The 12,887-nt window shown below is 43.9% G+C and overlaps 1 protein-coding gene across 1 annotated transcript in view; it reads left to right on the top strand.

Moving 5' to 3' along the window:
- The first annotated feature begins 394 nt into the window (after positions 1–394).
- The window catches only part of LOC122921381 (NACHT, LRR and PYD domains-containing protein 3-like), a 64,832-nt gene continuing 52,339 nt past the window's right edge, over positions 395–12,887 (top strand). Inside the window, exons 1-2 of the mRNA XM_044271358.1 lie at positions 395–475; positions 9,433–9,470. Coding sequence (XP_044127293.1) covers positions 9,461–9,470 — 10 coding nt within the window. The 5' untranslated portion in view covers positions 395–475; positions 9,433–9,460. The remainder of the gene's footprint in view (positions 476–9,432; positions 9,471–12,887) is intronic.

Genomic DNA, 12,887 nt, shown 5'->3' with positions numbered 1-12,887 from the left:
CGAGCGTGCACACCGCCCAGGTCACTACAACACATTAACCCTCCGCTTTCTGCTGGAAAAAAACACAGATAAATGGTGTGTGAGCAAACAATTACCCGCCAGCATACCACTAGTCTACAATGTCTAAATGGTTGTTTTTAACAATAAATAAATAAAAGTGAAATTTTCTAAATATACGGCACATAAAGACGTATTCAGGTCAGAAGGACCATCATCTGTATTAGTTACTTCAAACATTAAACGTCTACATGTGCTGTGAGGTCCTACCTATTTTGTATATTGCTGATATATTCCTTGAGACACTGACTCTTTACATTCAATAATCTGTAAGGAGACTAAATATCATTAACACCTTATAGGGTTAATATCAGAACTGAAAGTGAAAATAACTTTGGGCGGTTTCTCCTCCCTCTGCACTCAGCCTTTCCTGTTCTCCGGAGATCTGGTATTTCTACACGCTGTGTACGGCCTTCAGGTAGGACATTAACAGACTTCAAGGAAGATTCAGTTCTAGGTCAGGTTCAGGGATTTACTACTCACTGAAGAAAACTCTGGGTGTGACACAGAGAACAAGCTGCAGTTATATACTGTAACTATACAGCAGTCATATACCTGACCACATACCGTCCACACATAGGACAGGCTGCAGTTATATACTGTAATTATACAGCCAGTCATATACCTGACCACATACCGTCCACACACAGGACAAGCTGCGGTTATATACTGTAACTATACAGCCAGTCATATACCTGACCACATACCGTCCACACACAGGACAAGCTGCGGTTATATACTGTAACTATACAGCCAGTCATATACCTGACCACATACCGTCCACACACAGGACAAGCTGCAGTTATATACTGTAACTATACAGCCAGTCATATACCTGACCACATACCGTCCACACATAGGACAGGCTGCAGTTATATACTGTAACTATACAGCCAGTCATATACCTGACCACATACCGTCCACACACAGGACAAGCTGCTGTTATATACTGTAACTATACAGCCAGTCATATACCTGACCACATACCGTCCACACACAGGACAAGCTGCGGTTATATACTGTAACTATACAGCCGGTCATATACCTGACCACATACCGTCCACACACAGGACAAGCTGCGGTTATATACTGTAACTATACAGCCAGTCATATACCTGACCACATACCGTCCATACACAGGACAAGCTGCAGTTATATACTGTAACTATACAGCAGTCATATACCTGACCACATACCGTCCATACACAGGACAAGCTGCAGTTTTATACTGTAACTATACAGCTAGTCATATACCTGACCACATACCGTCCACACACAGGACAAGCTGCAGTTATATACTGTAACTATACAGCAGTCATATACCTGACCACATACCGTCCACACACAGGACAAGCTGCGGTTATATACTGTAACTACACAGCAGTCATATACCTGACCACATACGGTCCACATATAGGACAAGCTGGGGTTATATACTGTAACTATACAGCCAGTCATATACCTGACCACATACCGTCCACACACAGTACAAGCTGCGGTTATATACTGTAAACTATACAGCAGTCATATACCTGACCACATACCGTCCACACACAGGACAAGCTGCAGTTATATACTGTAACTATACAGCCGGTCATATACCTGACCACATACCGTCCACACACAGGACAAGCTGCGGTTATATACTGTAACTATACAGCCTGTCATATACCTGACCACATACCTGACCGCACACAGGACAAGCTGCTGTTATATACTGTAACTATACAGCCAGTCATATACCTGACCACATACCGTCCACACACAGGACAAGCTGCGGTTATATACTGTAACTATACAGCCGGTCATATACCTGACCACATACCGTCCACACACAGGACAAGCTGCGGTTATATACTGTAACTATACAGCAGTCATATACCTGACCACATACCGTCCACACACAGGACAAGCTGCAGTTATATACTGTAACTATACAGCCAGTCATATACCTGACCACATACCGTCCATACACAGGACAAGCTGCAGTTATATACTGTAACTATACAGCAGTCATATACCTGACCACATACCGTCCACACACAGGACAAGCTGCGGTTATATACTGTAACTATACAGCAGTCATATACCTGACCACATACCGTCCACACACAGGACAAGCTGCGGTTATATACTGTAACTATACAGCCGGTCATATACCTGACCACATACCGTCCACACACAGGACAAGCTGCAGTTATATACTGTAACTATACAGCAGTCATATACCTGACCACATACCGTCCACACACAGGACAAGCTGCGGTTATATACTGTAACTATACAGCAGTCATATACCTGACCACATACCGTCCACACACAGGACAAGCTGCGGTTATATACTGTAACTATACAGCAGTCATATACCTGACCACATACCATCCATACACAGGACAAGCTGCAGTTATATACTGTAACTATACAGCCAGTCATATACCTGACCACATACCGTCCACACACAGGACAAGCTGCAGTTATATACTGTAACTATACAGCCAGTCATATACCTGACCACATACCGTCCACACACAGGACAAGCTGCGGTTATATACTGTAACTATACAGCCAGTCATATACCTGACCACATACCGTCCACACACAGGACAAGCTGCAGTTATATACTGTAACTATACAGCCAGTCATATACCTGACCACATACCGTCCACACACAAAAAAAGCTGGGGTTATATACTGTAATTATACAGCCAGTCATATACCTGACCACATACCGTCCACACAGAGAACAAGCTGCGGTTATATACTGTAACTATACAGCCATATACCTGACCACATACCGTCCATACACAGGACAAGCTGTGGTTATATACTGTAACTATACAGCAGTCATATACCTGACCACATACCGTCCATACACAGGACAAGCTGTGGTTATATACTGTAACTACACAGCAGTCATATACCTGACCACATACCGTCCATACACAGGACAAGCTGTGGTTATATACTGTAACTATACAGCCGGTCATATACCTGACCACATACCGTCCATACACAGGACAAGCTGTGGTTATATACTGTAACTATACAGCCAGTTATATACCTGACCACATACCGTCCACACACAGGACAAGCTGCGGTTATATACTGTAACTATACAGCCAGTCATATACCTGACCACATACCGTCCATACACAGGACAAGCTGCGGTTATATACTGTAACTATACAGCCAGTCATATACCTGACCACATACCGTCCACACACAGGACAAGCTGTGGTTATATACTGTAACTATACAGCAGTCATATACCTGACCACATACCGTCCACACACAGGACAAGCTGTGGTTATATACTGTAACTATACAGCAGTCATATACCTGACCACATACCGTCCACACACAGGACAAGCTGTGGTTATATACTGTAACTATACAGCAGTCATATACCTGACCACATACCGTCCACACACAGGACAAGCTGCGGTTATATACTGTAACTATACAGCCAGTTATATACCTGACCACATACCGTCCACACATAGGACAAGCTGCTGTTATATACTGTAACTATACAGCAGCCATATACCTGACCACATACCGTCCATACACAGGACAAGCTGCAGTTATATACTGTAACTATACAGCCAGTCATATACCTGACCACATACGGTCCACATATAGGACAAGCTGGGGTTATATACTGTAACTATACAGCCAGTCATATACCTGACCACATACCGTCCACACACAGTACAAGCTGCGGTTATATACTGTAACTATACAGCAGTCATATACCTGACCACATACCGTCCACACACAGGACAAGCTGCAGTTATATACTGTAACTATACAGCCGGTCATATACCTGACCACATACCGTCCACACACAGGACAAGCTGCGGTTATATACTGTAACTATACAGCCTGTCATATACCTGACCACATACCTGACCGCACACAGGACAAGCTGCTGTTATATACTGTAACTATACAGCCAGTCATATACCTGACCACATACCGTCCACACACAGGACAAGCTGCGGTTATATACTGTAACTATACAGCCGGTCATATACCTGACCACATACCGTCCACACACAGGACAAGCTGCGGTTATATACTGTAACTATACAGCAGTCATATACCTGACCACATACCGTCCACACACAGGACAAGCTGCAGTTATATACTGTAACTATACAGCCAGTCATATACCTGACCACATACCGTCCATACACAGGACAAGCTGCAGTTATATACTGTAACTATACAGCAGTCATATACCTGACCACATACCGTCCACACACAGGACAAGCTGCGGTTATATACTGTAACTATACAGCAGTCATATACCTGACCACATACCGTCCACACACAGGACAAGCTGCGGTTATATACTGTAACTATACAGCCGGTCATATACCTGACCACATACCGTCCACACACAGGACAAGCTGCAGTTATATACTGTAACTATACAGCAGTCATATACCTGACCACATACCGTCCACACACAGGACAAGCTGCGGTTATATACTGTAACTATACAGCAGTCATATACCTGACCACATACCGTCCACACACAGGACAAGCTGCGGTTATATACTGTAACTATACAGCAGTCATATACCTGACCACATACCATCCATACACAGGACAAGCTGTGGTGATATACTGTAACTATACAGCCAGTCATATACCTGACCACATACCGTCCATACACAGGACAAGCTGCAGTTATATACTGTAACTATACAGCAGTCATATACCTGACCACATACCGTCCATACACAGGACAAGCTGCTGTTATATACTGTAACTATACAGCAGTCATATACCTGACCACATACCGTCCATACACAGGACAAGCTGCAGTTTTATACTGTAACTATACAGCCAGTCATATACCTGACCACATACCGTCCACACACAGGACAAGCTGCGGTTATATACTGTAACTATACAGCAGTCATATACCTGACAGCACACAGGACAAGCTGCAGTTATATACTGTAACTATACAGCAGTCATATACCTGACCACATACCGTCCACACATAGGACAAGCTGTGGTTATATACTGTAACTATACAGCCGGTCATATACCTGACCACATACCATCCACACACAGGACAAGCTGCAGTTATATACTGTAACTATACAGCCAGTCATATACCTGACCACATACCGTCCACACACAGGACAAGCTGCAGTTATATACTGTAACTACACAGCAGTCATATACCTGACCACATACCGTCCACACACAGGACAAGCTGCAGTTATATACTGTAACTATACAGCAGTCATATACCTGACCACATACCGTCCATACACAGGACAAGCTGCGGTTATATACTGTAACTATACAGCAGTCATATACCTGACCACATACCGTCCACACACAGGACAAGCTGCGGTTATATACTGTAACTACACAGCAGTCATATACCTGACCACATACGGTCCACATATAGGACAAGCTGCGGTTATATACTGTAACTATACAGCCGGTCATATACCTGACCACATACCGTCCACACACAGGACAAGCTGCGGTTATATACTGTAACTATACAGCCGGTCATATACCTGACCACATACCGTCCACACACAGGACAAGCTGCGGTTATATACTGTAACTATACAGCCGGTCATATACCTGACCACATACCGTCCACACACAGGACAAGCTGCGGTTATATACTGTAACTATACAGCCGGTCATATACCTGACCACATACCGTCCACACACAGGACAAGCTGCGGTTATATACTGTAACTATACAGCCGGTCATATACCTGACCACATACCGTCCACACACAGAGGACAAGCTGCGGTTATATACTGTAACTATACAGCCAGTCATATACCTGACCACATACCGTCCACACACAGGACAAGATGCGGTTATATACTGTAACTATACAGCCAGTCATATACCTGACCACATACCGTCCACACACAGGACAAGCTGCGGTTATATACTGTAACTATACAGCCAGTCATATACCTGACCACATACCGTACACACACAGGACAAGCTGCAGTTATATACTGTAACTATACAGCAGTCATATACCTGACCACATACCGTCCATACACAGGACAAGCTGCGGTTATATACTGTAACTACACAGCAGTCATATACCTGACCACATACCGTCCACACACAGGACAAGCTGCGGTTATATACTGTAATTATACAGCGGTCATATACCTGACCACATACCGTCCACACACAGGACAAGCTGCGGTTATATACTGTAATTATACAGCGGTCATATACCTGACCACATACCGTCCACACACAGGACAAGCTGCAGTTATATACTGTAACTATACAGCCGGTCATATACCTGACCACATACCGTCCACACACAGAACAAGCTGCAGTTATATACTGTAACTATACAGCGGTTATATACCTGACCACACACAGGACAAGCTGCAGTTATATACTGTAACTATACAGCCGGTCATATACCTGACCACATACCGTCTATACACAGGACAAGCTGCAGTTATATACTGTAACTATACAGCTAGTCATATACCTGACCACATACCGTCCACACATAGGACAAGCTGCGTTTATATATACTGTAACTATACAGCCAGTCATATACCTGACCACATACCGTCCACACACAGGACAAGCTGCAGTTATATACTGTAACTATACAGCAGTCATATACCTGACCACATACCGTCCACACACAGGACAAGCTGCGGTTATATACTGTAATTATACAGCCAGTCATATACCTGACCACACACCGTCCACACACAGGACAAGCTGCGGTTATATACTGTAACTATACAGCAGTCATATACCTGACCACATACCGTCCACACACAGGACAAGCTGCAGTTATATACTGTAACTATACAGCAGTCATATACCTGACCACATGCCGTCCACACACAGGACAAGCTGTGGTGATATACTGTAACTATACAGCTAGTCATATACCTGACCACATACCGTCCACACACAGGACAAGCTGCAGTTATATACTGTAACTATACAGCCGGTCATATACCTGATCACATACCGTCCACACACAGGACAAGCTGCGGTTATATACTGTAACTATACAGCTAGTCATATACCTGACCACATACCGTCCACACACAGGACAAGCTGCAGTTATATACTGTAACTATACAGCCAGCCATATACCTGACCACATACCGTCCATACACAGGACAAGCTGCGGTTATATACTGTAACTATACAGCAGTCATATACCTGACCACATACCGTCCACACACAGGACAAGCTGCGGTTATATACTGTAACTATACAGCCAGTCATATACCTATATATATTATTATATATGAAATATATAAGACAGAACTACAACTCCCAGCATTACCAGACTGTACTAGGGCCTACGCTGCAATTACATAAAAAAAAGAACGTATACACAAAGCCACACATAAAGGTACAAACATTACATCTTTATTATTATAAATAGATATTAGAAACAATTACAGAAAAATTGCAGGAGATGTTTAAATGTAGAACAAAACAAGTCCCCCCCAAAAGAGGATATAGTGGATAACGATCAATAAATAAAAGTGCAACCACACTTAGAAGTAGCCATATGAATTCAAGAAACACCACCTGTGTCTCATGTGATCTCTATATCACCCATTAAACGTCCAATCACAGGCAATATAATGGCAGTGGGGAAAATACACAGGAATAGATATGAAAAATTGTAATGGGTGAACATCCACAATGATGCACCCACCTATAAATATTGGCTAGACTTGTGTAAAAAGAATCACACTATTGCCAATAAAAACACTGTTGTCCATAATATGGAAATAAGATGAGCAAAGGAGATCAGATGATCACAGTAGAATGGTATACGGTAACCTGCAAGCCCATAAGGGGTTATTGTGGTAGCAAAATACAGATGAAAGGATTGACCCCACTAAGTAAGCAAATAAAGCTAGATAAAACTAGTAATATAAAAAAAAGCATGGGTTACTGATGTACGCCCCCTGGAAGAAGCACACAAGCGAAACGTATGTCAGGTTACCTTTATGTGTGTATACATTATTTTTTTGGGGTTTTGTTCCTTATTTTGTATTGTTTCTTATTTTTGTGGATATTTACATTGCAAATACATGTAGAGGGATATAATAGGACAGAACTACAACTCCCAGCATTACTAGTACAGACTGTGTGGCTGTGAGGGGGCAGAGCTTGTGTGTGGTGCCTTGAGGAGAGGTTAGTGGTGTCCTGGGATAGCCCATATAACATCCTAGAAATACTGGGAGTTGTAGTTCTGTCCTATTATATCCCTCTACATGTAATTGCAACGTATGCCCTAGTCTGTACTAGGGCATACGTTGCAATTACATGTAGAGGGATATAATAGGACAGAACTACAACTCCCAGCATTACCAGTCTGTACTATGGCACACGTTGCAATTACATGTAGAGGGATTTAATAGGACAGAACTACAACTCCCAGTATTTCTAGGATGTTATATGGGCTATCCCAGAACACCACTAACCTCTCCTCAAGGCACCACACACAAGCTCTACCCCCTCACAGCCACATCACATAGGTTTCACCAGTTGTCTGCACTGGTCACATGATGATCACATGACCAAAGGTCCTTCAGACTTCCCTGCTCTGCTATGCCTTGGCTTCCTGAACTGGTCACATGGTGATAATGACATCACCAAAGGTCCTTCTCCACGTCCTATAGTCTCCTCTCACAGGTAGCTACATAAGTGGGTGGTGTCGCTTTAGCTTCCGACCCTTGTATTCAAAAGTCATGTGAACCAGTGACGTCAGAAGGTCCGTTTCCTGCATGCAGTTTAGCCGCTACCTATATAAGTGTAATTAGGGGGTGTGGCCTATCCTCCACTGCAGGCCCCCTTCCCACAGGGGCCCCGTAGCAGCTGCCTGGTCTGCCTCTATTGGAGGTGCACCACTGCTGTTGATGTACTTACCGTAGAAAGGGGTCACTCCAACCCTGAAACACATTGTCGATCATGAATAGAGTCGAGTTCTTGTTCACTCAAGGTCTCCCTGACTCTTCCTTGCCGCGCCGCCGAACTCCTTTATTTTTCTTCTTCCCTGGTTGATCACCGGACCCTGAGTACTATAGGAGGGTGCGCAGCAGCAGGCGTCTACCACGCAGCATCCCACCAGGTGGGAGGCTGTCCTTCTACCTGTCAATCCCTGATACCCCGATCCTACACACCGGCTCTCCTCTGCTTTCTCGATTAACACTAAACCTCATCAGCCACATGAATGTGAAGATACAAACCTTACGTCAGAATGTGGGGAGGAAAATCTGCCGCTGCTTAAGGGGTTAAAGAAAATTCTGGATTTTCTTTTTTCTTCTCCTAAATGTAATAAAGTTTTTTTTATGTTGCAGGATATTTTGATATCGTCCCAGGTCCAGGATGAGCGATGGTAAGGATTCCTCCTCTTCTCTCTTATTACTGGATGCGGTGACTGATCTACGACATCTGTACGATTCTCACCTTCCAATGTCCTGATGAGGAACAGACTTAATAGGAAATGGGGTCACACAGCAGATATATACTGTGATATGGCTGCTGCAGGGCCGGACTGCGATTAAAGGGGTTGTCTGAGATTTTGATATTGATGTCCTCTCCAGAATAGCTCATCAGTACCAGTGGGGGCCCCTCTCTCAGCACCCCGCCGATCAGCTGTGAAGAGACCACGGCGCTCCGGTGAGCCCTGCAGCCTCTTCCTAATTTAGTGATGTCACATTCATTGGTTACATGGCCTGGGCTCAGCTCAGTCCTGTTAAGGTGAATAGGGCTGAAATGCAATACCAAGCACAGCCAGTATACAATCGAAGGTGCTGTGCTTAGTAAGTTGCGACAAGGCTCAATGGAGCGTCGCCTTCTCCTCAAAAAGCTGATCAGTGGGGGCACCAGGAGTCAGATCCCGCCATACTGATACTATTAGTCTATACTGCGGATAGGTCGTTAATATAAAACACCCGGAGTTCCCTTTAAAAAGCATCCCTGACACCCAAACAGCACTACTCCTCATACAATACAGCCCCCTCTCTAATGCCTTAAAGGGGTTGTCCCATCTCAACGTTCCATAGCGAGATCAGACTAAGCAGCATTGTCCCTTTCGGGGGTGGGCAGTCTTTCACAAAACTGTGGGATCTACAGTCATGTGAAAAAATTAGGACACCCTTTGAAAGCATGTGGTTTTTTGTAACATTTTTAATAAAAGGTTATTTCATCTCCGTTTCAACAATACAGAGAGATTAAAGTAATCCGACTACACAAAGAAAACTGAAGAAAAGTCTTTTCAAGATCTTCTGTAAATGTCATTCTACAAAAATGCCTATTCTAACTGAGGAAAAAGATAGGACACCCTTGCCCCTAATAGCGAGTGTTACCTCCTTTGGCTGAAATAACTGCAGTGAGACGGTTCTTGTAGCCATCTACCAGTCTTCGACATCGGTCTGAGGAAATTTTACCCCACTCCTCAATGCAGAACTTTTTCAGCTGTGAGATGTTTGAGGGGTTTCTTGCACGTACAGCCCTTTTCAAGTCACCCCACAGCATCTCAATGGGATTCAAATCTGGACTTTGACTTGGCCATTCCAGGACTCTCCATTTCTTCTTTTTCAGCCAATCTTTGGTTGATTTACTAGTATGTTTTGGGTCATTGTCATGTTGCATGGTCCAGTTCCGCTTCAGCTTTAATTTTCTAACTGATGGTCTCACATGTTCTTCAAGCACCTTCTGATACACAGTAGAATTCATCGTGGATTCTATGATGGTGAGCTGACCAGGTCCTGCTGCAGCAAAGCAGCCCCAAACCATGACACTTCCACCTCCATGCTTCACAGTTGGTATGAGGTTCTTTTCTTGGAATGCTGTGTTTGGTTTACGCCAAACATGTCCTCTGCTGTTGTGTCCAAATAATTCAATTTTGGACTCATCTGTCCAAAGAACATTCTTCCAGAAGTCCTGGTCTTTGTCAACTTTATCTTTGGCAAATGTCAGTCTGGCCTCGATGTTTCTCTTGGAAAGCAAAGGTTTCCTCCTTGCACACCTCCCATGCAAGTTAAACTTGTACAGTCTCTTTCTGATTGTAGAGGCATGTACTTCTACATCAACAGTAGCCAGAGCCTGCTGTAGTTCTCGAGATGACACTTTAGGGTTTTTGGAGACCTCTTTTAGCATCTTGCGGTCTGCTCTTGGGGTGAACTTGCTGGGGCGACCAGTCCTGGGCATGTTGGCAGTTGTTTTGAAAGCCCTCCACTTGTAGACTATCTTCCGGACAGTGGAATGGCTGATTTCAAAATCTTTTGAGATCTTTTTAAATCCCTTCCCAGACTCATAGGCTGCTACAATCTTTTTTCTGAAGTCCTCTGACAGCTCTTTTGCTCTCACCATGGTGCTCACTCTCACTTCAACAGTCAGGAGCACACCAAACTAAATGTCTGAGGTTTAAATAGGGCAAGCCTCATTCAACATGCAGAGTAACGATCTACTAATTATGTGCACCTGGTGTGATATACCTGTGTGAGATCTGAGCCAATTTAAGAGGGAATACATGTGAGGGTGTCCTATCTTTTTCCTCAGTTAGAATAGGCATTTTTGTAGAATGACATTTACAGAAGATCTGGAAAAGACTTTTCTTCAGTTTTCTTTGTTTAGTTGGATTACTTTAATCTCTCTGTATTGTTGAAACGGAGATGAAATAACCTTTTATTAAAAATGTTACAAAAAACCACATGCTTTCAAAGGGTGTCCTAATTTTTTCACATGACTGTATATCGACTAGCTGTTGAGACCATTTGTTGAAAGTCTCCCCGTTGACTTACTGACCAAGCTCGAGGGCATACTAATCGAGAAGTACTGGTTCCTTGCATCAATTGATGTGGAGGCCCTTTATTCGTCGATGCCCCATGAGGAGGGTATCTCGGCAGTAAGACACTTTCTGAGAGCAAGGGGCCAACAATTTCTGAGTCATAACGATTTTATCATTGAACTTTTACAGTTTGTATTGACTAGGAATTGTTTTCTTTTTGATGGCCGGTACTTCCAGCAGCTATGGGGCACCGCGATGGGCAGTTCTTGTGCGCTGTCGTATGCAAATCTGCTCCTGGGCTGGTGGGAAGAAACCATTGTGTTTGGGAATCCCCCTGTGACAGGTCTCGCCAATGTGGTGTTATGGTCACGCTTCATTGATGACATTTTTGTCATCTGGAGCGGGACCGAGCGAGAATTTAAGGAGTTTGTGGTAGATCTCAACAAGAATATGATAAATCTGAGGTTTACCTCAGTAATTGAGAAGGATCACTTACCATTTTTAGACATCCTTATCCAGATAGGTACATCAGGACAAATCGAGACCTGTATTTATCGTAAGCCAACGTCAACTAATTCCCTATTGAGATGGAAATGTAACCATCTAGGACCACTTAAACGGGGAATTCCCACAGGGCAATATCTACGCCTTAGACGGAATTGCTTAGAGGAGAGGGAATTCATCAACCAGGCAGGCGACTTACATAGGAGATTCCAGGAACGTGGATATCCTGACAGGGTCTTGCTCACCGCATTCCAGAGGGCACGGGATCAGGAACGCACTGATCATCTGCATGCATCCAACCGCCCAAAGAGAGAAACTGCAAACATCATTAGAGTAGTAGGCACGTTTGACACTGCTGCCACCCAAGTCCGCAGTACTATCTCTAAACATTGGGAGACACTCTTAATGGATCCTGACCTAGGGGATGCCCTCAATTTCTACCCATCCATTACCTATAGGAGGAGGAAGAACTTGAGGGATCGCTTGGTACATATCCACTTCACCGGAGTGCCAAGC

Source organism: Bufo gargarizans, chromosome 11 (assembly GCF_014858855.1).
Source record: "Bufo gargarizans isolate SCDJY-AF-19 chromosome 11, ASM1485885v1, whole genome shotgun sequence".
In the NCBI taxonomy this organism is placed as follows: Eukaryota; Metazoa; Chordata; class Amphibia; order Anura; family Bufonidae; genus Bufo; species Bufo gargarizans.
Note: the sequence above shows the minus strand (reverse complement) of the source record. Positions and strands in the feature narration are given on the sequence as shown.